The sequence below is a fragment of the Lupinus angustifolius genome, chromosome LG17 (genome assembly GCF_001865875.1).
Source record: "Lupinus angustifolius cultivar Tanjil chromosome LG17, LupAngTanjil_v1.0, whole genome shotgun sequence".
In the NCBI taxonomy this organism is placed as follows: domain Eukaryota; kingdom Viridiplantae; phylum Streptophyta; class Magnoliopsida; order Fabales; family Fabaceae; genus Lupinus; species Lupinus angustifolius.
In genome coordinates this window covers 20547427-20573289 of record NC_032025.1, presented here as the reverse complement: position 1 = coordinate 20573289, position 25863 = coordinate 20547427, and the positions used below count along the sequence as shown (strand labels likewise).

Here is a 25863-nt window from a genome sequence, read left to right as displayed (position 1 = left end):
TTAGAAAATGGGTTTATGGAGATTTTTCTAGGTGTCTTTCCAATGAAAACCAACATGACTATATAATATAATAAAAAAGAATGATACTGAACATCATTTAAATGATACTGTTTTTCCAATGAAACTGTTTCTTTCCTCATATAGTTGAGGAAAACAAACCAAAATGATTAACAAAAGTAAAGACTAAAATCAAAATTACTTATACTTCCATTGGCTAAAATCATATTTAAGCCAATGTTTTTTTATTAAGCAAATAGCAATTGTAACATTGAACAATGATTCAAGGTAGATATCCTTATGATGGTTGTCCAATATAGCTTTATAAATTACAAAACATATATCCTCATTCAATAACCAAGTAACCAAGAAATCTGGTTATATAGAAATGATATATTTATTAAATGAATCTATACTCTTGAATTGTTGTCATCAAATACTCGGTTATGACAAGTTGGGTTGCAAGGGTAAGTGCAATCTGTCTGATGAAAAGGCTTTCTGTCATAAAACCAGTCTCCAACAGCCTTTGCTATTGTCTGCATAATGTTGAACATATCAATGTCAGTTTTTCATATGGATACATAAGGGAAAGACATTTACAAACCAAAAGCCTCATGAAAATGATCATATTACATAGTACGCGACACCAGTTGTTCTAGTACGTGGTTCGTACTGGTTCGTCAGTTTTTATCTTATTATTACAAGACTTAACGAACACGGTATGCTGAATTCGGAACACAATATGTGAGATAAATGAATGAACAAGAGAATAGAGAAAATATTGCAATCTCTTACTGTATTGGCAAGCAAAGGAGAGTCATTTCTCAACCAGGTTTCCTGCATTCCGGTTTGACAGTGGGCATAGCACGCGTCTATGAACGTTCCTTTAGATGGAGAGTTTCCTACTGCAGTCAACGCCTTCATGAAATCATTCCTGAAGCCTGAAAATCAAACCATCCATGAAATTTAAGTCACTAAACTATCATAAAATCTCGCACACTCCAGAACTCCATAGGTTTCACTCGGTTGCTGGTTCTATACGATTTATCATTTTTATATTATTATTAGAATACTTCTTTTATGACAAACCCAATATGGTACGCGGGGTTCGGTACGCTATACGTAAGCTAAGCGAGAGACCCATGTAACTATGAGATTAGCAAAATTCAATGAGACACAAGTTATTAAGATCAGAAAATGTCTACCTTGCATAATACTTAGTTGAGAAGATGAGCATTTCTTTATATCAAGCTTGCAGTCATGCCATTGGCCATGGGGGTCAGCAACACCCGGTGCCAAGATATTCTTAATCTGAATCAAAGCAAGAGTAGTAAGTAGTGATAGCAATAAATGTCAACTCATTATGGAAATAGATTATTAAGTGTCTTATTAGTGTGAAAGTATGATTATGCATTCAGCCATTTTCGATTTACATTGTTCCCTTCGGAGGACAGAAAGTTCATAGTGAAGCAGGAAATACTAAGATATAAAAGTTATGTAGACTATTGTTGGCTCAATTTCTATCATATCCAATTTAGCAACAACACATTTTAACACATCAAGTTAATTTCTTATATTTTTATTATCTTCAGGTTCTGAATAAAATCCTCAAAGGAATTTACGGAAAAGATAAGTGCCAAAAGCAACACTATAAATGTCTTAATATGACCATTTTATAAATCCCAACAATTGAACGAAGAATATACATGTAGTTTAGTGAGTTTATAGTGAGACCATTATATTGCAAAGGAACTGTGTTGTGAAAATAAACTGATGTACTAACCTGCCATGAGTCATAAGCCGCGTTTATAAAGAAAATCGGTGTATTGATTTGTGAAGCGACATTTTGTGGGAAAAAGCACTGCATAATTGTCCACAAGTATTAGTGACACCAAAGAACAAGTTGCAAAGGAAAAAGATTTAGAAATTACAATTCACAAACTTACCAGTCCTGGACTGAGTCTCGAAGTGCATGATAGAGGCAAATTCTTTGCTGATCCCTAAAATGATAAAGAAAACTGAATCAGTTTCTGTTGAATGAAAGGTAAAGGTGGAAAAACACAAGTAGCAGTCTTTCGGGGTAAAGTAGAAAGGAAGGGCGAGTACATGTGTTTTAACAACTTGGCTGTAGAATTCTTCAATGTGTGATGCTCCAGAGACGTCCTTTCTGTTGTACAACAAAAACAAATTACAACAATAACATACTGAAATCACGGAATGATCCGAGGAACTCAAAATATACAGGAATAAAGGCCATGTAGAAAGCAAATTAAGGAAACATACACATTGATAAAATAACCGGCATCTGAAAGACATTTCACTTTAGCCCCTGTAGGTAATAGACCTCTAAAGCGATCGCAAAGTAGTATAGTCGTCAATCCTCCAGCTGAACACCCGGAGAAAATAACCTGTAGTCACAAGCTTCGGTGAGAAAGTGAGAAAAAAATTACTCAAGAAGACGGAGAAAAGTTGAGAGTCATCGATCTCTTTTACATTTTGAGCATTTTTCATTCCTTTTGCTAGTAACTCCTCAATGACAGCAACAAAAACCCTTGATCCTCTGAAGTGCAAATTGGTTGCCTGATTCATATAAAAATCCCAGCAGAAAGAATATTAGAATGTGGAATTCATTAGCGATTGGTACTTTTTGTGAAACTCAAAATTCGAGTTCCTTTGAAATTGAAAAACGTACTGGATCGACTGCTTCGACATCACCAGTAAATGATGCCCCGTCACAGTACCTAACCTTGATTCTGTTCCAATCATAGAAATCTGGAATTTACAACAATTGTCAGAAATCTAAACAGGATATTGGATTCACGACGACTGATGAGTACTAAGGGGGAATGGATCCTCGTGAATGAAACTTCCACATGAAAAGGAATCGCATTTAGAAGTATGACCCTTTTCATGAAATTTCATATTAAAGGATCCGTTCTAGTTGTGAAGACAAGCAACACAAACAATACCTGGATTAAACTTTTGCTTGTTACTGAAAAATCCAGAAAAGGAAACTACTCCATCCATTTTCTTGGATGAGCCTAAACGAGTATCCCTGCGGTCAAGACAAGTAGTGACGTTGTTGCACCACCCTCCTCCCTAATACAAAGTGTGTTGAAGATTACTAAAGGGAAACAAGATCTTTCATCGACTCGTATAAAAAAATGAGAAAAGGCAATTGACATTCAAGAATTACTTAACATATGACTTATATTTACGGATTAATAAGAATTCATGTTCCGGTCCACTTTACAATTTAACAAAGCGATATATGTATATGTACTTAAAAGGAACATATAAGTAACACAAAGAATCGATGTAGCCCAGTACATGAGCCTCCCACCTAGTGAGGTATGTGAGGATAGATATATGTAGCCTCATCTTCGCAAACAGAGGTTGTTTCCAGGATTTGCACTCATGAGTCATGACCTCCACGTCACAAGGCAAGCAATCTTACTGTTGCGCCGAGGCTCACTCTCAAGTAAAAGAGAAAATGAGAAGAATTGTTTCTTGAGTTCGTAACGACTTATTATTGATGCTAGTTTGCATAGAGGAATATACATACCTCAACATGAACTATCCAATTGTTTATCCCTGCTCCGAATCCCTTATCGAAGTGGTAAGCTGGCGGACTTCCATCCAAACAAACTGCACAAATTGTTAAACATCAATTGCCAAACTATCATAAACATCACAGCAGAGTTATAAAATATCGACAGACATAGCAAAACTTCCTCACCAGCTCCTTTTGTTACTGCATTTTCAACAAAACTGATCGATACAGAAATCCCTTCGGCCTTTAGCAATAGCAGTACACATATTATAAGGCTTAAACAATGTCCCATCCTTATGCTTCCCATTCTGCACGAATTCGACAAATAAAGAATGATAAACATATGCATATAAAACAAGGAAAATAGAGTATCTTAAGAAGTATCAATAGGGAAAGTATTTAATTATTGTTCTCCAATGAAAATGTAATATTTGTAACATTTCATCAATAATAAAAAAACATAACACACCCAATGAATTGTACATAACTTTTGTCTATAACATAAAGCCACATTATTCAAATCATCTTGAGTTCTTATCAGCTGTCAAGCTACCACAACAACATTCCCTTTACCAAGAAATGATCAACTCTTTTCTTAAGAAATCAATGACCTAGCCGAATCGATTTTATTCACCCGGGGATCCTTGAATCATGTTTGGACTAGTGAAACAGCACCATTCATATTTTGCTGTGTTAATAGGAAGAGTTTTTCTGGTGTTCAGAAATCCCTTTTTTGAACTCTTGTCCAGAACCTTTAAAACATGAACTAATTATCTACTTTCAGATCTTGTATTGATAAATATAGTAAGAATCTAATGAACAAAATAATTACAAAGACCAATGAATCAATTATTTTGCAAAGGAAGATGCAACATTTAAGATCCATATCACAATCTTAATAATCAGTGAACCAATTCACATATTTGGTGCCATAAAGTTTGATTCATTCAATATAGTATCTCAGATAACATCATAGTCTAATTCTACTCTTAGCTAAGAAAACAAAAACCTATGTTATTACTGAAGCTCAATTTAGGAACCCATTAACACCTGCTATGGAAAAATAAATCCAAAAAGTAAAATTTCCATGTATAAATATCATATCAGATCAAAACATCATTAAAGAAAATATAATAATATATCAAACTTCATACTAACCAACAAGATGTTGGTTTAACAGTGTAAGGTCATACTAGATCCCCAGATGACCAAAAGATCAGTGGTTCGATTCCTGGGAACAATACTTGTTGGGAGGAGGCAGTTACGTAACCCGAAATGGATTAGTTCCTTATCCCAAAGGGTGAGAGGATACTTTTTGGCAGTACAAAAAAAACTTCATCCTACTTGTTCATATAGGTAAACCCAAAAACAAATCTTTGGACCCATTTCAACAGTTCCTAGATCAAGAAGTGTTAACTATTGAGCTAAATTTAGTAACTTTTCATGCATTTTGAAGACCCTATAAATCACACATGCAGATAATAAAATGTATGATGCATAGAAAATAAGAAGATAGAAAGAAAAAAGTGAAAAGCAGATGAATATTTAGCTTACTAGGTGAACCTGAGAAATTGAAGATATTAATGAAATGTTGCATAAGGTAGTAGTGGTTTATAAAATGCTTCAAACCACCGACACATTAGATACACTGTTCTATTCCGACATATATGCTTCTATTATTTTTTTTGGGGTACTATTTCCGATTTATCGAATAAGGAACTAGTTCATTTCAAAATGTTTATATGGTTAATAATATTAACGAGTTTAATATTGTTGTATGGCTTTTTTTATATTATTTTATCGACTCGCATTCTTATTTGTTATAATACGTATCATGTATCATTTTTGTGTTAAATAGAAAATCAGTAGAAAAAATTAAAGATGTAAGAAGATTAATCAAATATAGAATTGAAGAAGAAAAAATAAGAATAAAAAAATGTGTGAAAAATAATGATACATTGTGAAAAAAATGAAAGTAATATTTGGAAGTTTATGATGGTTATTAATGAAAGAGTTACAAAAAAAATAATTTTAGAATATGAAAAATTATTGCATAATAGTTATTTGTAGTTTTGATTTTATATATAATCTAATTGAGAGAATAAATGAAGAAAAGACAATGAATTTTATTGATTAAAATTATTGAATGTTTATACAATTATTACAAGAGAAAATCTAGTCTAACTTATTAGTTAACAAGTCTACATTTGCTGTATCACTTTACTGTGTTATTCCATATATCAAAAGATATGATTGGCTACAAAATTATTAAATAATTCTAATTTTAATTTAAATAATTTTTTTCAATTAATTGGATGTGATGTAACACATTGCAAAAAGTGGATTAATCTTATAAAAGTTGTTATGTGGCATGAATGTATATTATTTCATAAAAAAAACTGATTAAAAGTTAAGTGAGTGGATAAACTTTTTTTTGGTACTACCAAAATATTTATTTACACTTTTAATAAAAAACTAATTCATTTCAAGTTCGTGAGTGCTACTCCGGATAAATGTTGGTTGTAAGTGGATAAAGTTATTGGTGGGTCTGAATTTTGTGTGTGCCAGGCTGTCCACAATGGAAGATTCCTTTTCATATACGTCTTTCCTGGAAGAGCAATAATATTCCTATATATCTTACTAAAGTTGTTTAAATGTGATTAATAGTATATTTTATATTTTCTTCTTCAATATTACTCTTTCAAAATAAAACAATAAATTCCTATATAGTTTTTTTCTATTATACATAAGAATCAGATGTGAAATTGTATAAGAAATAAATGGTACTTATATAGAGAAATATATTTTTAAGAATGTTAAAAATAAAATAAAAATCATTCAATTTTCCAAAATATGAGAACTCACATAATTATGATATACGTTTATAGTTTTTTTTGTTACAAACTTATGAGTTTTTGCTCACAAGCATAAAATTTATGGCTTCATTTCAAGTTATGGCAGCATAAAAATTTATATAGTGTAAGAGTTTAACACACTTCTATTCTTTATCATTTATTTTTAATTATAATTAACTCAAAAAATCACATCAATACTAATAAATAGTAAATAATATAATAATTGTATAAATTTTTATATTAATAGTGTATAAAAATTATTCATTCTAGAATAATATTTGACGGTGGTTTCTTTCGAATTTCTGTCCACTTGTGATGCTTTGAAGCTGTCATGCAATATATTAAATTTTGCATCTTTCAAAAGTTACATAAATTTGTGTTTAATTTTATTTGGTCTTTAATATTGCAAACTATACTCTCTCTTTTTATTTGTATTTTAAAATTATGATAAATAAAATAAAAGAATTATTTGATATGTATACCTGAAATATATTCATTAGTTTTTTCCTACTTTGTCATTTATATTAGTAATTAAATTTTCACTTGCTATCTCATTTTTTAATTAGGTACACATTCCTAAAATAAAGGATGAAATTGTAAAAATAAAACCATCTTGATTTTTTAGGAAGACATTTAAAAAGAAAAATTAATATGAGTAGAAACATATAAATAGCATAACTTTTTTTCCAAAATCCAACATAATGGTACACAAATATAATAATTCACCAAGAAGACGTTGATCTAGTAATGTAAGACTTCATTAGATATTAGGATAATCAAAATGTTAATGATTCAATTTCTATGAGCACACTTATTGAGATGAACAATCATACACTCCAAAAAAAGATTAATTCTTTACTCAAAAAGTTAAAGGAATATCATTGATAGTACAAATAATAACTAATTCAACTATTAATGAGGATTTATGAGAATATGTCCCTTTTTTTGCTTTCAAACATAAAAATATCATTTTATTATAAATATTATGATATAAAATATCATAATAAATTACTTTTATTTTTGGTTTTTTTACCACTTTTTAGAAAGGAACCTTTCTCTAGAACAACTTTTCCCCAAAAATGGTTTGATGATGATCTCCATTGTGTGAACTGTCTTTCTCATGGACTGTGACGGTCGCCGCAAACAGCCCATATGTTACAGAAAATATTTTGTTTCTGAGTAAATTACACTGATATCTCTTACGTACTAATAAAATTCGACAAGTTACTCATCTCATTTATGTATTTAGACAAAATTCATAATTTATATACATATATTATACTGAATACTATTTTACGAGAAAAGATGTAATATGTTAAACAAAAAATGTGATAAGTGTAATTAAGTTAAATAAAACATAATATATGTTGGAGACAATTCAAAATAATATACGAGTCAATATATCTTTGTTATTTTTTGGTTTACATTATATTGTAACGAATCAGCAATGAAGAAATATTGATCTTATTACAATTTGGACTTGCCTCCTATATACATGGATAGTCAATATAATATATGTACATAAATTAGACAATTTGTTCAAGTCTAGAAAAATGTAATTGATATAATTTCATTAAAATTTATGAGATATAAGTGTAATTTACTATACCTTTTATAATATTTTTAGAACCTTTTTGTCTAGCTTATGTAGATAATTTTTTTCTTGTGAATGAAAATTGATACACTTAGTAAAAAATTGTCTAATATGTCATAATTGAGATAATAAATCTATATGAAATGTAAATTGTCTAAATTGTCTAATATGTCATAATATCCATTAAGATCTAACTTAAACCTAATTTTTCTTTCGGAAAACATTAAAAGTTTTATTTTAATAATAAATTTAAAATACTCTAAAATTTATGAAAAACTAAGAAAATAAATATTAAAAATATATATAATTATAATTAATTCCCAACTTAGTACTATGGTAAAGCAATGAACCAACAAATCTTCACTATATTCCCTATGGTGTATTCCACTTTATATTCAACATCATGTTTTTTTATCTTTGTTAGATAAAACTTGATTAATTGTAAAAATAATTGACAATATTTCATAACCACAAAGGGGTTAGATATGTGTATAATTTATTATGACTCAATCATATATATCAAGGTTCAACTTCTCCTTTCCTAAAAAAGTGACTTGAGATAATGTCCCATAGTTTTTTACAAATAGTCATTGAATTCTTCATTTATATATTCATGGCATCAATCTAATTGAATGCTTAAATACTTTTAATAAATTGATTGTGTACTTATTTTTCAAAATTTTAAACTTTTGAAAGGATTCAAATTTATTCTTCATCAATTATAAATATCATGAAACTAAAAAGATATTGCTCTAATATTGTAAGGTTATATTGGATTCTCGGATATGTTAAAATGTCGAAAGTCCATTTACGGAACATCTCCTTTAGTACTTGGACTAATTTGAAGATATATGAATATGTTGGAGTTGAGTCCATAATATATAAGCTTGTTACTATTACTAGTGAATTGAGCCATTGACAATTATAAAAAAAATATATATAAAATATTAGTATGTTAATATTTATTGTGAATAAAACTGGAATCATCCACCTCTTTCACCTTGTTCTTTAAACATTTCATCTTAAATCACCAGAGCCAGCTTCATATAATTTAAATTGAACCTTATTCAATTAATGTTATGGTCTAAGATGTCATAGTCATGACAAGGAAGGCTATTCATTATTTGTGTATATCACTAAAATAAATAGAAAAATAATGTATGTTCTTGTATATGAATAATGTATCTCCTCGTGTCAGGAGATAATTTATCTCTTCTAGCCAGTAAAAATGTGACATGTATGCTATTTTATTTATTTTTAAAAATGTTTATATAGAAAATGATGAAACATGACACATATCATGATTTCATGGGAAGAGGAGATAACTTATCTCCTTATACCAGGAGATACTTCATTTCCTTGTTATAAATAATAACCAATCTTTAAAAAAAACATAATTAAGAATTCCGCTACTAATTGTCAAAATATAAAGACTATTTAGTTACACGTACAACCCTATTGGACCGACATAAAGTGTAATAAATGCACGTCCCCATAGAAAATGCAACAACTCTTGATTCAGATCATCTGTTTTAAATGGTGTCTCATTTCATGTTCTAAGTTAATCAAAGTGCTTCATTTTTTTATTTTTTGTTTTTAACTTTTTTATTTTATTCACATGTTAATATATGATTGACTCATGATAGAGGAAGAGATACGATTGAAGACATGTGATTTTCATCCATCTTGATCCTTAATCATTTGCAGGTTTATTAGCTATTTTAGTTACTCGCATTTCATAAATATGGGATTAAGATTTACGTGTATGTTTGGTTGAGATTATAAACTAAACTTGTTTGAGTAATAAGTAACCAACATAATTTATGGAAAAAACTTATAAACCAACCCAAAAAAACATGTTCAAGTTTGTCAAGTTAATGTATCCTTTTACGTTTATAATTAATCTCATAAATAATAGTCTAAGAACACAATCTTACCAATCATATAGAATCAAATAACCATAATGAAGTGGATAAATTATTAAAAAAAATACTCTAGAGGCAAAGAAGGATTTTGAGAATGTAAAGGATTGATCAAATATTAGGAGTGTATATATCTAGTGAAAATGAATGATGCAATTTAACTTGTTTCCTTCATTTGCTTTTGGTCTTCCAACATGATGTAACTATGATTGTTAGGTTTATTCAAGTGTGAAGTCTCACATTGGATATGTGGGGAGGAGTGAAAGAGTTTATAAGAAGTAAAGGCCATGAAACTAATGTCTTAAGGTTTTGGTTCAAGACGTGGTGTCTCACTTGTGACTCTTCACTCTTCTCTTACCTATGTAACAATAGAACTCCCTGGTGGTTGGAGGCTCCCGGTCGCAGTCTGGTCCAACAACCATCATGCATGATGTGATTTTTGTTTTCCTATTTTGTCATTAACACTTTTTATTTTTTACAAAAAAAAACATATAATTATATGTAATTACTATCAACATATTAATTATCCTCTCACCTTAATTTGACAATTAAAATAAAGACAAAGAAATATAATATAAATTGTACCCAATAAAAATTAGAATATGAAGTACATTCAATACGGAAAAAATATTTATATTCACCAAAATAAAATATATAAAACTTAAATATTTGACAAGATAAAGTAAAACTGTGTGTAGGCAGTCACAGAATGTCTATCACCATACTAGTGAATAATAAATGATATACTAATAGTATAATTTTTTTAGCATATAAATATTAAACTCTTACAAATTTGTACTTGTGAGATAATATACTATATCAAGGACATTTAATTTTTTGAATACCTTAAAAACATCAATTTTCCAATATCCAAAGATACTTGTTTAAAATTAATGTAGAAGTTACAATGTCATAGCTATACTTACTCTCAACTTACAATGACTTCACAAGACAAAATTACAAGCGACAAGTAACAATGTATCTTTACAAGACTTATTGGTAAAATTTCAATGTCCTACCTATGACCATAAAATGTAACATACAAGTACAAAGTTATTGTCGGACCGGACTGCGACCGGGGAGCCTCGAGTTCCATTGTTACATGGGTATGGGAAGAGTCACAAGTGAGACACCACGTCTTAAACCAAAACCTTAAGGCATTAGTTTTATGGGCTTTTCCTTCTTATAAACTCTTTCACTCCTCCCCGCATATCCAATGTGAGACTTCACACTTGAATAAACCCAACAGTTATAATTAAGAACCCACAATGATACATGATAATGTAAAATGACATTCTCAAATCTATAAGTAAAATCAAAATCATTGAACAACACGTAGCATTAATTACATTATTTATAGAACAAAGTTCCACAATGGACGTAATTTGTTACATGCACAAGTTGCCATTTTGGCATATAATAATGCTAGTTACACTTCAATGCCTACATTTTAATAGATCTCAAAATTTTATATATAGTTAAGTTATTTTGTTTGATTATTGTGATTATTTTGAAATATTTGTATTTGTAGATTGTGAAACCTTGTTGGATTATGTTGTTATAAACTTGTATGTATTAGTGTGGAGAATAAATCTTTCCATGATTTGAATATTGTAGAACTTCTATGTTGCTGAACAAACAAACTTATATGTAGAGACTCACTCTCTTACATAGTTACATAAATAACACAATATATTAAAAGTGTAATATCTATATATTGTGAAGGTAAAAATTTATATATAATTAGTATATTATTCATCATTCATCATTCATCATTCATTTGTATTATTTTTTATGAAAAGTTAATTATTATTAAACATGAATGATAAATAATATAGTAACGATGTATAAAACTCATACACAGTCTGTGCTTAGATTTTTTCTCATATATTACATGTATAGTGTATTTGGTGGTTGATATGTAAGTTAAATTGCATAATACTCCTTATCAAGGGTCATAATATATATATATATATATATATATATATATATATATATCTAGAAGTTATGGTTAGGGCAAAGAGTGGAGAAGATATGGCAGCTACAAGAAAAAGGCCTAATAAGGATAGGATAATGATACATCAACCAAGTATATATAAACTCTACACCTCTACCTGTTATTATTTTCAATCGATTTCTTTCTTATATGAAAATACCATAGGAAGTTTTGTCAATGCATACCTAAAAAGAGCTTGATAACTTAACATAGAATTTTAGATATAGATGTAAGAGAGAGTCAAGTGGAGAGAAAATGATAAAATAGAGTCTCGAGACTCAAGTGATAGAAATTAAAGGATGAAGAATGAAGGAGTTTCAAACACGAGTTTTCTGAGGGACAGAGAAATGTTAGTAATATGTGGGATGAGACGATCAAAGGAATTAAGAAGATAGTAAAGAGGATATTAAATGAATCTACCGACATTGAACCAAATGATAAAGAATCATGGTAGTGGGACGAAAGTGTCTACGACAGTTAATTAAGGTGAAAAATAAATGTTATAAAAAATAATTATGGTGTAAAAATATAGTAAGTTGAAAAAATATAAGGTAACCAAGAAAAACATAAAGCAAACATGAGCGATACAAGGGATAGAGCTTCTAATGGATTATTCAAATCTTTAAGTACGAAGGAAGTGGAAATAAGCGTCTATAAGCTTACAAAAGGATATAGAAGGAAAGACAAAAGACTTGAACAAAATAAATTACATTAAAGATGAAGATGAAAAAATCTTGGTGAAAAACAAAGATATTAATAAAAGATTGAAGGACTATTTTCACAAGATTTTAAAATATCATTCATGATTTTCTCATCATGATAAATTAAACTCTAAAGATGAAGATCAAAATTATACCTTTAATTAGAGGGAAAGAAGCTTTGAAAAAGATGAAAAATGACATAGAAGTTAGACTAGATAATATACATATTGAGTCGTGGAGATTCTAGGAGAGAATGACATTAGTTGACTCACGAAGTTGTCTAATGAAATTATTAGGTTTAAAAAGATGCTAGACATGGAGGAAAAGGATTTTAATCCCTGTTTATAATAACAACGGAGATATACAAGATTATGAAAACTATAGAGGAATTAAGTTCATGAGTCAAACTATGAAGTTATAGAAGAGAATAATTGAGTTGAGGATGACGATGGAGGCTATATATTTTCTATGACGATTGGTAGAGAGATACTAAAAGGACCAAAAGGACATATACATAGTTTTCATTAATTTAGATAAGGTGCCAAAAGAGATATTATGAAAAACTAAAGAAGAAAATGATCTTTTATTGCCTTTATTCGAGCAATCAAGGAAGACATGTGTGAGAACACAAGATGGAGTCTCAAAAGATTTTCATATTGCTAAAAGAACGAATCGTCAACATCGAGTCCCTATATTTTTACGTTAGTCTTGAGTGTACTTACTGAGCATAAGCAAGAATCAATGTCACAAGGTATGTTTTTACTGTGGATAATATTTTCTGGTTGGAGACTTGAGAGAGGAATTCAATAGGCTAGCTGAAAAGTCGAAGCCAGACAAAAAGATGCGCTCAACACACGATCTCGCGTCCAACCAAACATGAAAAATCATAATGTTAAAAGGGGATAAAAATGACTCTCAAGACGTTTGAAGTTAGAAGATATACTTCTTCAATTTATAAAAATGATGTATTCGATTTTTCTAAGTTTCTCCTTTAGTTTATGTTGTAAATGAGATGTAAAAATAAAGACTAGAGGAAACAATTTATGTTTATTAAGGAGGTAATCCTTCTCCTATAAGTCATATTTTCTCTCTTTTTATCTTTGTTATAGTTATAGTTATCATGAAAATGTTTAGCTAAATTTTTCGCTTGTTGGGATTAAATCTAATACTCACTTCATATATAACACTTTGATTCAGAATTACGCTTAATTATTATGTATTATTTTTTATGAATTGTCTATGTTGCCTAATACTTCGTTAGAGATTGACAACTTCTATTGTTTGAGTTTTGGATGAATGAACTCATGAATAAATTATGGTTCTAAAAGCCTAAAATTAGGACTCATCTTATGAGTATAATTTCTAGACGTAGATTTATACTAATATATCACACATGTGTCTGTGTTAATATAATTGTTAGACATAGATTCATATCAACATTATAAAACTCTCAAATTTCTCAACATAGTTGCTAGACATAGAGGTGTGTTAGCGGTTCATAAATCTTCATATTATTAGCGTAGTTACTAGACATAGAGCTATATTAATAAACTACTAATATGACCAAGACGTTAACGATTATTATCTTTGAGGTGTTGCACTAAAATTCAACTTTATAAGCATACTTGCTAGACATAGATATATGGTTTGTGGAAAATAGTTCCTGATCTTATGCATAAAGTTTCTAGATATGAAGTTTTATTTCATAAGCTATTAAATTGAATAAAACATAATTTTTAGTACTAAGGTCTCATTGTTGCGAAAAAATAATTATTAAATGAATTTGTGTTATTTGATTAAGAGTGTGAGTAGTAAAGTGTGATCCCAACATCTTTATTCCAATATTTTTAGTGATATAATATAAACAAAAGAATAAACTCAATATAATAGAAAAAATATTGTGTTAGATAAGTGAACACATTAAAAAAGAATATAATATTAGGAATGAAAACATTACAAAGAAAATTAAAGTAACTCTTATTATAGATAAGATGATAGAATGTCTTAGGTGGTTTGAGCATGTTTAGTTGAATAAGTAAAGTTGGTCAAATAATGAAGATTTGTCCAATTTCTAAAAAAGAAGACCAAGAAAAACTATAACCAAAATGATCAGAAAAATATAAAACATTGTTTTCTAATTAGAGATTATGATATTATAATTATAGGATTCATATATTAGATCCTATATTATTTTCTATTCATTATAGATTGAGTGTGAGATTTGAGCAATTGTTCTATTTTTTGGTACTATTTAGGGTATTCTCTGATTCATTTGGGTTATGAATCGATCTCTTTTGGGATAAGTGGTTGTCCATCGTAATAAGAGTTACTCATAGAAATCGAATCATTGACATTTTAATCATTCTAAAAATCTAACGAATCTTATACTATTGGACTAACGTCTTCTCGATAAATGTTCCACCTTTTGAGGCTAGATTAGCTAAAAACCAAAAAAAACAATTAATCACGAGAGACTATTGATACTCATAAAGACAAGAAAATGTGACTTCCTCAAAGCAACTTGCACTAGTTACTTCAAGCCAAGATCGCACCACTATCTATGTGGATATGTCATAGTTGACGGTGCAATTTTTTTGATGAATTCTTTTTTAAAATATCATTTAAAAATTATTAATAAATGACAAATTACTCTATTAAAAAATGTGGTGAATGTGTTAATTTTTTTATTATAATCAATGATATCCTTTCACTAATTAAATATTTGACATTTTGGTATAATATAATGCATGATGATCCAGTGAGACTTTACGCAATTAGATAGTGGAGCTGAGAACATTCACAGGTAAGTGGGACTAACTCTCCCAATGGATATTTTTTCCATCCACAAGACTCGAATCCGGGTTCTTACTTAAGAGGAATCAAACATATACCACTTGAACCCACACCAATTGGTATCTGTGAGTATGTGTTTGTTATTGGGTTCCTAACTCAAGAATGTGACAAAAGTAAGTGTTTAATCCTCTAACTTTGAAGTAGTTACAAAATCACATACAATTCCTAGAAATAAGTAAATGAACTTTCATATAGTATTATTCCATTTTCATATTTAATTTCCCATAATAAGATACCCCTATAGTCCTTAACCAATGCTTAAATCAAGAATCCACATTAAATTTGTATCCTTGTTAAATCATTATATAAGCTACCACCCCAATACTAATTTTCACTCACAATCTTACTTTCAAATTCACTTCTTGCTGGTTAGTTTCATAGATAACAAATCTTGTACATAATTTCATGTTTTTTTTTTGCTTTCACTTTTGATAATTTGTTTGTGAAGTTGTAAGGAGTTGTTGTTGTTGAACTAGAACATGTTTTAATGGAATCATAGGTGTTGCACTTACATTTACTAAAAAACATAAACAAAGAAAAAATCTTGTTCTATGTTCTATGTTTCCTTGGCTTTATGTTAATTATTACCATATTGAATCTTTCTTGTTTTCTTTTCATAGGTTCATTGATTTGTTTTGGTTGGAATTTGCTGAATGAAGAGCAAAAGAATGAGAAAATGGGGTAAACCTTGTAGTTTTTGCACTGCTATTTCTTATGGCAGAAGGGGCTTATGTTCCAATCACTATTGTTAATGATGCAGTATCAAAAGGAGCAGGTTAGGAACTTTTGCTGTGGATTTTATCTCAAATATTACTATTTTAGTATTGTTTAGCTAATTATTTATGAGCATCATTTTTATGATAGAGCATTATGGTATTGTTAGATTGCCGATCCCATCTAGTGGGGCAAAGGCTTGGTTGTTGTTGTTTGTTTGTTTACCTAATTGTCAATAATTTAAATTGCGGACCGTATCAGTGATGCGGCTGCAATATTGCGGTTGTGGTGGCCGTTGGAACTGCATCATGTGCAATTGTGGTGTGACATCGAATCATAATGATGTGGCTGCATCGGACCACATTTGGGCCATATCAAGCCACAATGCAACCTTATTGGGCCGCATCAGGCCACAATGCAACCTTATTAACCGTGATATCAACCACAACCACAATTTAAAACACTGCTAATTATTATTAAAGAAAGAGCAGCCTAATGCACGAGACTTTCACCTAGTAGGATCCGTGAAAGTCGAGTGTGCACAGTCATGTCCCACGAGTAGATAGGCTATTTCCAGGTTTACGTGATTATCGGGTATTGAAATATGTTTAACAACTTGTGCAGTTTGTTTGGATGGGAGTCCACCAGCTTACCACTTTGATAAGGGAAGTGGAGAAGGAATTAACAACTGGGTTGTTCACATTGAGGTATCATGTCCCTTTCATCAAAACATTCCTTTCCTTTTAAGTGAATGAGAACACAACTATTGTTATGTTATACTTTCCAAGTAGATAAAGCCTTAACTTTTAGATTCAATCTATTAAGTATTTACCAACTTTCGTTGGTTCAAGTGCTACATGCTTGATTCCCCTTAAGCAAGGTCTCGGGTTCGAATCTTGTGGATGGAAAAAATGCCCGCTGGAAGAGTTAGTCCCACGTACCTGTGGATGTTCCCGGCTCGGATATTATTGCCTCCAGTGCGAGGATACATGTGGGAAACCAAAAAATAAACTATTAAGTATTTGGCCTTTTATCTTTTGTTGGTAATGATCTTCAATACAATTTGTTCTAGGGTGGAGGATGGTGCAACGATGTCACGTCTTGCGTGTGGCGTAAGGACACTCATTTAGGTTCGTCGGAGAAAATGGAGGAGCAAGCTTACTTTGCAGGACTTTTAAGTGACACAGAAAACCTCAATCCAGGTATTGTCTAATGTCTACCACATTGTTTCTGAACATTTTGTTTAGATTTCTAACCAATGTTATGAATTACAGATTTCTACAATTGGAACAGAGTCAAGATTAGGTACTGCGATGGAGGATCGTTTACTGGCGATGTGGAAGAAGTCGATCCAGTAAGTTTTCCGCGATTCGAAGGAGTTCGAATTTTTTTAAAGTTGAAGGAAGATATTAATCATTGGTAAATTTTATTTTCGAGTGTTCGTTTTTATGATGTTATATAAATCAGGGAAACAATTTGCACTTCAGAGGAGCAAGGATTTTTGTTACTGTCATCGGCGAATTACTAGCGAAAGGAATGCAAAATGCTGAAAATGTATGAGACATTGATCATTTGACACTTTTTTTTCTTCTTACTTGGTGATTTTTTCATTCTCTGACTAAACCTTGTGAATCTGACTACAGGCTCTTCTATCTGGATGCTCAGCAGGAGGATTAGCTTCTATATTAAATTGCGATCGCTTTAAATCTCTATTACCGGGGGGAGCTACGGTGAAATGCCTTTCGGATGCTGGTTATTTTGTCAATGTGTAAGTTCGTTATATTTGCGTTATACTTAGCCTTCTTCACAAGTTCCTTAGATCGACGAATGATTCCATATGTTGTTGTTGTGCAACAGAAAGGATATCTCGGGTGCACAACGCATTGAAGAGTTCTATAGTCAAGTCGTCCAAACTCATGTACTTATCCTTTCTCTTTGATCATTTTCCCCTTTAGGAATCCACTCGCGTAGCTGTTTTTTACACCAAAAAAGGCTGCTACAAATGGTTTCACACTTTAAATTCGAAAGATAATCGGTTAATGTTTCGTTCAATTGTGACTGATTTGAGTTTCTTCATTGTTTCAGGGCTCAGCAAAGCATTTACCTGAATCATGCACTTCAAGACTCAGTCCAGGGCTTGTAAGTTTATTACCCGTGATTTTATCTTCTAACTTTGGATCTTCTTTGGTTATCACTAATACTCCTGAACAAATTGTGCAGTGCTTTTTCCCGGAATACGTGGCATCAGAAATCGATGCACCAATTTTCATCGTAAACGCGGCCTATGACCCATGGCAGGTTAGATTATTCTGTTACTCAAAAAACATTAGCTTATCTTAATTAACTCATGGATAAAATTTGTAACCAAATTCTCTAGATCAGTGATAACATTGTTATATACTTTTATGTGATCCTCAAGATATTGATCTGATGCAGATTCAAAACATTTTGGCACCTGGTGTTGCCGATCCAGGTGGTTCTTGGCGAAGTTGTGACCTTGATATAAAAAGCTGCTCACCTGATCAACTAAGTATAGTGCAAGGTGAACATTTTCCGATCCGAATAACTTCGCATCTCTCTGATCTTAATATCTCAAACAACGTTGTAAATCACGGTCACAGTTACATTATGTTTAACGCAATTGCGGAAAAATTTAAGAAAATGTGGCCTCGATGCGGCTGCAATTGTGGCCTCGATACAACTGCAATTGTGGCCTTGATGCCATTGTGCAGACTCCCGAAACCAAAAATTGCAGCCACAATTGCAATCGTCGAGTTCATTTAAAACATTGGTATTCGAGTAATGTTGCTAAATTTCGTGATTTCGCTTATAAATCCATGAATTGATTTTCAGAATTCAGGACAGAATTCCTAAAGGCATTGAGTCCTCTAGGAAATTCTCCATCTAAAGGAATGTTCATAGACTCTTGCTATATCCACTGTCAAACAGAAACACAAGAAACATGGTTGCACAATGATGCTCCACTTCTATCCAATTCAGTAAGAAATTTATTACTTACTAGTTTTCTCCCTTATGTACAATGAGTGTTTTAAATTGCAATCGCGATTGTAGTAATGGTTGCAGTTACTGCAATTCTGGTCATTGTGGCCGTTACAGTGTGAAATATTTTGTGATTAAAAAACTATTTTTGAATTCGATGCGGCCCGATGTGGTTGCGTTGCAGCCCGATGCAGTTGCGTTGCAGCCGATGCAGTTGCGTTGCAGCCGATGCAGTTGCGTTGTAGCCCGATGCAGTTGCGTTACAGCCCGGTGCAGCCGCATCAGTGTGATTCAGAATCATACCACAATTGCGGTATGATGCGGTTGCAGCAATCACCACAACCGCAATATTGCGGCCGCATCACAATATTGCAGCCGCAATTTAAATGACATAATCACTTTTCTGTGCTTCTAGCTTATTATATGAACTTCAAAAGCTAGCTAACTTAAGTGCATAACATTATTCTGCAGACAATTTCAAAAGCTGTTGGAGACTGGTTTTATGAAAGAAGTGCTTCCAATAAGAAAATAGATTGTAGTTACCCTTGCAACCCAACATGCCATAGCAGAGTTTTTGATGCAAGAAAGTACCCAGGGATATTCCTTTAATCAATACATAGCATTATATAAAAACCATGCATAGTGGTTAACTTAGTTTATTAAATTGGAAAATATGAATGTTAGTATAATTTATAAAGGTACAAAATAAGGAGAAGTGTAATATTAACATTGTTGTACTTTTAATTAAGTGTATAAATATTATGTCCTACAAATTTATGTGTCTAACTCAATGAAAAACCATTAGGGTAAGTCAAGGGCTTCATAAACTTTGAAATTCTGATGAATGATAGAATAAGTTAACCAAAGTCAGATATAAAGTATTATTTTTATTTGTTGACAAATAGTGATTAAGTTGAGACACGGGGACAAAAACTCTAAGGGACAGAGGATCTCATTACTTAGGAAATGACCTTTAATATTTTGGGATTGTTGGATGATGTGATACCAGTAGTGGAAGAGACCTAGTTAAAATTAAATTATGTAAATGTATTCAAAATCAATGGTAAAGATAAGTCATACATAATTGAGGAGAATCACATTGCTACATGCTTTTTAAAAAAATTATTAATCTTTCTCCTTATTGGTAAAAGGAAACAAGATCCTATCCATTATTAGATAGAATTTCTTTTTTTAATTTCCATTTATTTTGAGTGGCAAAACTATGATTCATTATATATAAAAGGGTATAAACTTTATATCATACTATTTTTTCTTTTGATTTTTCAACTTTTTGTTTTTTTATTATTAGAGAGGATTTCTACACTAATAGAAGAGCAAAGGGTTGCAGCAAAATAAACATGATAAAAATACAATATATCCTACTCCAAATTCTTCTATACTATAAGAAAATAATATATGTAAATTTTAAAAAATTATTATAACAAATTTTATATACCTTATTTTTATGATATATCATTTTCCATATGATATAAACTTGATCAATAAAGAGAAGGTGAATACTATTAACCAGTGTTATTAAACTTGAATCGGTCAATGACTTGGTGAGGGTTATGGGTTAATGAGTCACTAATTCAACCAGTGGGTCAATGGTTGGATCGGTTAACTCAGTTGCATTAAAAAATCTAAAAAATTCATAATATTATGTTACAGTATTTAATAATCGTATATTCAAAATTTAAAAACATTATCATGTCTAATTAAATAACAAAAAAAAACATTTTACTACTATAAAATCACACAAGTTAGTTTATAACATCATCAAACAACATATGAACTATGTTTTAACTACAACAAAAACATAAAATAAGTTTAAAATTTAATTAAACAATGAAGATTTTGTTATAATGTAAAATAACAAATGATAAACATAAAAATACATATTTTTACTGAAAAATGACATCGATTTGGTTGTTTTATAAAAAAAGTATTTTTTAATTGACTCGGCCGATCCGACCACACAAGTCACTAGTTTTAGACTTAAACTGACTAGTAAACCCGATTTATGCAAAAATCGGCTAGATGAAAAACTCGAACCTATTACATATTTGGTTCACAGTTAAATCGGTCACACCAACCGGTTCGAGCCGAGTTTTATAACATCTGCTATTAACTTTTGTTATTGAAGTTAATAAGCTCCCAAAAAGAGTTTCTTTGGGATAAATGAAAAGTTTAAATTGCTATTCCAGCTTAACTAAAATTTTAACAATAGTTTTTGTCATCATAATTTTTTATGTGTCCGCAATTATAGTAAATACAATATAGTTATATACTTATATAGCATAAATATCTTGCAAAGGTAAAGAATCTGAAATATTTTCATTGCTAAAAAACTATATCTATATCTATATAATTAATAAAAGCCAAAACAAATAATAACCACCATCATAACATAATTTTTATATTACAAATTTATCTTTTAAACATCTCTCATTAATAACTAATATAAACTTCCATATATTACTTTCATTGCTTTCGTTTTTTATATTAATTTTTTCACTATCTATTAAGTTCATATATTGTGTTTTTTATATTTAAATTGTTTTTTAAATAGTATAAAATAAAACTGAATGAAATAGGGCAACAAAATATACACGTACTACACATAGAAGAATAGGCAGTGAATGAAAAAACGGACAAGACCTTGTCCAAAATGGAAGAAAGAATCATTTTGATTTGGAGATGCAGCTTAAAGGAATGTAAGTCCCATTATTCAAGGGATGGAGCTTAAGGTCACAAGTGAAATGTGCCAAGAACTTAAAAAAGCCAATAGGACCCACCCTCCACTGAGTCCTAGCACTTACCCTCAAATTAAAAATAATCTCATGCTTTGAACTGAACAATGGTATAGATGGTGACTGAAAAACATAGTTGAGATCTTTGAATTGATTCTTAGTTACCCCAAATGGGTCAGTAATGGCATGTTTTCTTTTTATGCTTTTTCTTGACAATTTTATGTTGTTGGAAGTTTGGCTTGAGAAGCTTAAGTGAGGTTCATATTTTTTATTCTCACTTTCATCACCATTTATCTTGTACTGTGGTTATAAAAATATTTCACCAATTTTTATGTCGTTTCTTATTTTTAAACTTTTGTAAGAGTGAAAAGAATGCATAAGGGTGCACCAGTAGAACTACATAATATAGAGTTTCACATGATTGCTACCATAAATGCATAAGGCCATGAAAGATGTGTCATTTTACAAAATTAATAAGTAAAAAGAAAGAGGAAAGATATGTGTCACTTCAAAAAAAACAAATAAGAGATTAGTGCACGAAACTATCACTGGGTATCATGAATTGAATTTGAACCTATGACCTCTAAATCACAACGTAATCCAACTTTACGTTACCCTTCTACACATAGAAGGGAGAGGAAAAATTGAAGCCCAACAACGTTCATAACACTTGTCATTGACCCTAGATTTTTTTATATTACAAGTCTCACATTGAGTAGCATAACAAACTTAAGTATTAAACAATATGAGACTCTCTCACCATATAAACTAATCTTTTAAATTCGGTTATCATCATGTGTTTAAGTGCTAACAATTTTGATTTCTTACCTGACTACAATGCCCATCAAATGAAGATTCAGATGAATTATAAAAATAAAAATCAACAGATGTCAAAATGAACATGGCATTGCAAAACAAACTAAGCATTGATGTCAAAGTCGTGACACAGTGCATCAGTGTGTTTCACTGATCAGTTTCTAAAATCTAATTTTATGTAACAGCCAAAAGCACATAAATAACAGGAAAATAAGAAGTCAACTAAGTATTATGGAGCACCATCACACAAAGTATGGTTTATTTATAAAGCTATAAGCACTAAGCAGCAGCATTCAAAGTCATGGTTGCATATACATTCCTTACTTCCACTTCTTGAACCCACCATGCTTGCCGAACTTTCCATGCTTTCCACCAAACTTTCCGTGCTTTCCATGCTTGAACTTGCCATGGTTCTTGAATTTCCCATGGGGCATGTGAGCAACATGTCCATAACCGCCGTGGGCTCCATAGGCGCCATGGCCTCCGTGGGAGACTTGGTGAGCACCATATGCAGCAGCGGCTGCGGCAGCACCCCCAACAAGCATTCCCCCAATACCTCCATGTCCATGGGACCCTGGTGACAGAAAAAGAGAACTTAGCTGCTTCCAGGGATATTGATGCAAATTATAGATACCAAAAAAACTTACAGATAGCCGATTCATAAATGAACCGAGGAAAACAACTTCAAAAACCACATAGATTTCAAAAACAGTGTAGAACAGAGACATTACATTGAAAAAATAATACTTATGAGTCATAAGTTTTTTCTTTCCCTATTATAAGGCATAATTATGAGTGTCTACAACGCTAACAAGGTTACCAAAATGTCAGGAGACATTCAAAAAGTCGAAAAAATTCTCAGTTCATGAGTTTTTTCTTGAAGAATGCTAATTGCTACCAAGTGCCCTTAGGGCCTCCTAGGACGCTGGTTAAAGAACCGAAGATAGAAATCATGCATTGGAAAATAGTGCATTCAAATACATTAAGAATTCAAACGATGCAATTTTCAATGTCATCTTCTATTTTTGATTCCTTAACAAGTGCCCCTAGCAATACCTTTTTTTATTTAAATAAACAATTAGTTGGTATGTTGAATGTAATTTGCAATATATAGTCATACATGATAGATTATGTATTGTTTTTAAGAAACAATAGTATCTCAGTGACTCAAGTTAGTTCATATTCTTCAAAGCACACAGCTTCACAAATTTTACAAAAGCACTACGCAATTTCAAAATTCAATTTAATAATCAGCAAGAGAAAAATGCAATGATGTAAAAACAATTGAAAGCAAGCATACCTGCTGCATGTGGAGCAGATGAACCAGGATAACCGGCAGGTGGGTAACCAGAAGGAGGGTATGCACCAGGAGGATACCCAGCTGGCGGGTACCCTTGTTGTGGTGGGTACCCTTGTTGTGGAGGGTACCCTTGTTGTGGAGGGTAACCCCCATGTTGTGGAGGGTAAGCCCCATGTTGTGGAGGGTAAGCCCCAGGTGGGTACCCATGTGAAGCATTAGCTACACCATGAGCAAGGTGTGAGAAAACCCCTTTGTCAGATTCATCATGTTTGTCCTTACCACCTCCCATCTTTCAAAGCCAATAGCTGATGATTCACAATTAAGAATTGTTAACAGACTTAAATAAAATAAAATCAACAACAAAAACTGAATGATAATAATAATAATAGCAAAGAAACACCGAACTGTGGAATCACCAATCCAAGACACTCAATGCTAAAGTTGGAAACTTTGCTAAAACATTTTTTGTCCATGATCTAACAAATGAAATTACTATCGCCTAACATATGTCACTTTTGGTCCCGAAATAGACATTGATAGTGTAAAGATTCATCCTCATTTGGATTACTTTTTTTGAAAAGCCAAGGATGATTGAAAATGAATAATGAATGATGCAATGACAATATAAAAAACTCTTATACGGTTAGTGTATACATCTTTTTCTTATAGAGATTGTTGATCATTGATCAATTTAGTTTTAAGATTAGAAGAAAATATCAATTTGGTCCTTGCCTTTGCACACTATCGTCGAGTCAAACTCCTCACGAGTACCGGAGAGGACAATTATGTGGAAAAACAAAGAAAAATAAAAAACAATAACACTTAATTTAAACTAAAATTGCATTTCTCTCCCTTAATGGAGAGGACTTGGGATGATAAATGTACGGAGCCTTACTCGATAAGCGAAAAAACACTTTATTTAAGGTGACAACCTTTGCGCCAAGCTCACCCTTACGTTATAAAATCAAATGGGAGTTTTGTTTATAGGTAAATAAATAATTCTCTCATTACTCTACTGAGACAAATCGCCATAAACAAAATCAGACAAAATAATTAATGTAAAAAGTGAATCACAAAATTAAGGATACATTAACAAATATCCTATAACTATGGTATTCTTGTTGCAAAATTAGGTAAATCACAAAAAAAAATGAAAAAAAAAAAAACAAAAAAAAAATGAAGCTTAACAAACATTGACTGAAGCGATCAAACAGAAAACCACTCATGATCACAATAGAAACGATCATAACATCAATTTAGGTTATCTAAGTATGGAAAAGCGTTAGAATTGAAAAACCTAAAACATTTGAGAGAAATTATATATAGATAATAACGGGACTCACCGAATTTAATTTGCAGAAGAAGAATAAAGTGAGAAATTGAAATTGAAGATAGAAAAGAGAGAAGATTTATATATATAGTAGCTTTGAGATAATGAGAGAGGAAACGCGTTACGCGCAAATACGCGTCATCGACGCGTGCATTTTCCATCTAACACGTGGCTGATGCTACTTGCTGCATTTATTCTCCACTTCATTATTTTCATCATTACTTTTTTAGGATATTTTTCATCAATACTTTTTTTTGGGATATTTTCTACCCATATGATATTTATAATTATCTACGTGATATAATTTTCTCTTGCCTATTTTGACATTATAATTAATTATTATTATATTTTCATAGACAATAAAAAATATTAATAGAAGTTAGAGGAAATTACAAACACAAAAAGCATTAAACTACCATTGCAAAAAATGTGATAAGATTTTCTAAAAATGAAATATATAAAATTAAATATTTAATAAT

General features: G+C 31.1%; 3 protein-coding genes across 7 annotated transcripts; 1 reads left to right on the top strand and 2 right to left on the bottom strand.

Annotated features, from left to right (window-relative positions):
* LOC109331260 (pectin acetylesterase 8-like) lies at positions 347-5209 on the bottom strand. 3 transcript variants are annotated; one of them, XM_019565645.1, is made up of 13 exons: positions 5114-5209; positions 3737-3858; positions 3563-3645; positions 2967-3096; positions 2690-2769; positions 2491-2577; positions 2281-2405; positions 2104-2164; positions 1944-1997; positions 1781-1858; positions 1203-1308; positions 793-938; positions 347-533 (listed from the first exon to the last, which is right to left on the bottom strand). In XM_019565645.1, exons 2-13 carry the CDS (start codon positions 3855-3857, stop codon positions 408-410), a joined length of 1197 nt encoding a protein of 398 aa, XP_019421190.1. In that variant the 5' UTR covers position 3858; positions 5114-5209; the 3' UTR covers positions 347-407. The 3 variants fall into 3 exon arrangements, with proteins under 3 accessions (XP_019421190.1, XP_019421192.1, XP_019421189.1); XM_019565647.1 differs by having other exon boundaries at positions 5105-5202; XM_019565644.1 differs by lacking the exon at positions 5114-5209 and adding an exon at positions 4470-4498.
* On the top strand, positions 15629-19971 carry LOC109331261 (pectin acetylesterase 8-like). Its single transcript, XM_019565648.1, has 13 exons — positions 15629-15839; positions 16092-16246; positions 16810-16892; positions 17258-17387; positions 17460-17539; positions 17653-17739; positions 17829-17953; positions 18043-18103; positions 18271-18324; positions 18406-18483; positions 18622-18727; positions 19039-19184; positions 19657-19971. Exons 2-13 carry the CDS (start codon positions 16186-16188, stop codon positions 19792-19794), a joined length of 1149 nt encoding a protein of 382 aa, XP_019421193.1. The 5' UTR covers positions 15629-15839; positions 16092-16185; the 3' UTR covers positions 19795-19971.
* On the bottom strand, positions 22827-25480 carry LOC109331263 (glycine-rich protein A3-like). 3 transcript variants are annotated; one of them, XM_019565651.1, is made up of 4 exons: positions 25398-25480; positions 24055-24359; positions 23153-23328; positions 22827-23122 (listed from the first exon to the last, which is right to left on the bottom strand). In XM_019565651.1, exons 2-4 carry the CDS (start codon positions 24341-24343, stop codon positions 23075-23077), a joined length of 513 nt encoding a protein of 170 aa, XP_019421196.1. In that variant the 5' UTR covers positions 24344-24359; positions 25398-25480; the 3' UTR covers positions 22827-23074. The 3 variants fall into 3 exon arrangements, with proteins under 3 accessions (XP_019421196.1, XP_019421197.1, XP_019421195.1); XM_019565652.1 differs by having other exon boundaries at positions 22827-23328; positions 24055-24100; positions 24146-24359; XM_019565650.1 differs by having other exon boundaries at positions 22827-23328; positions 25398-25479.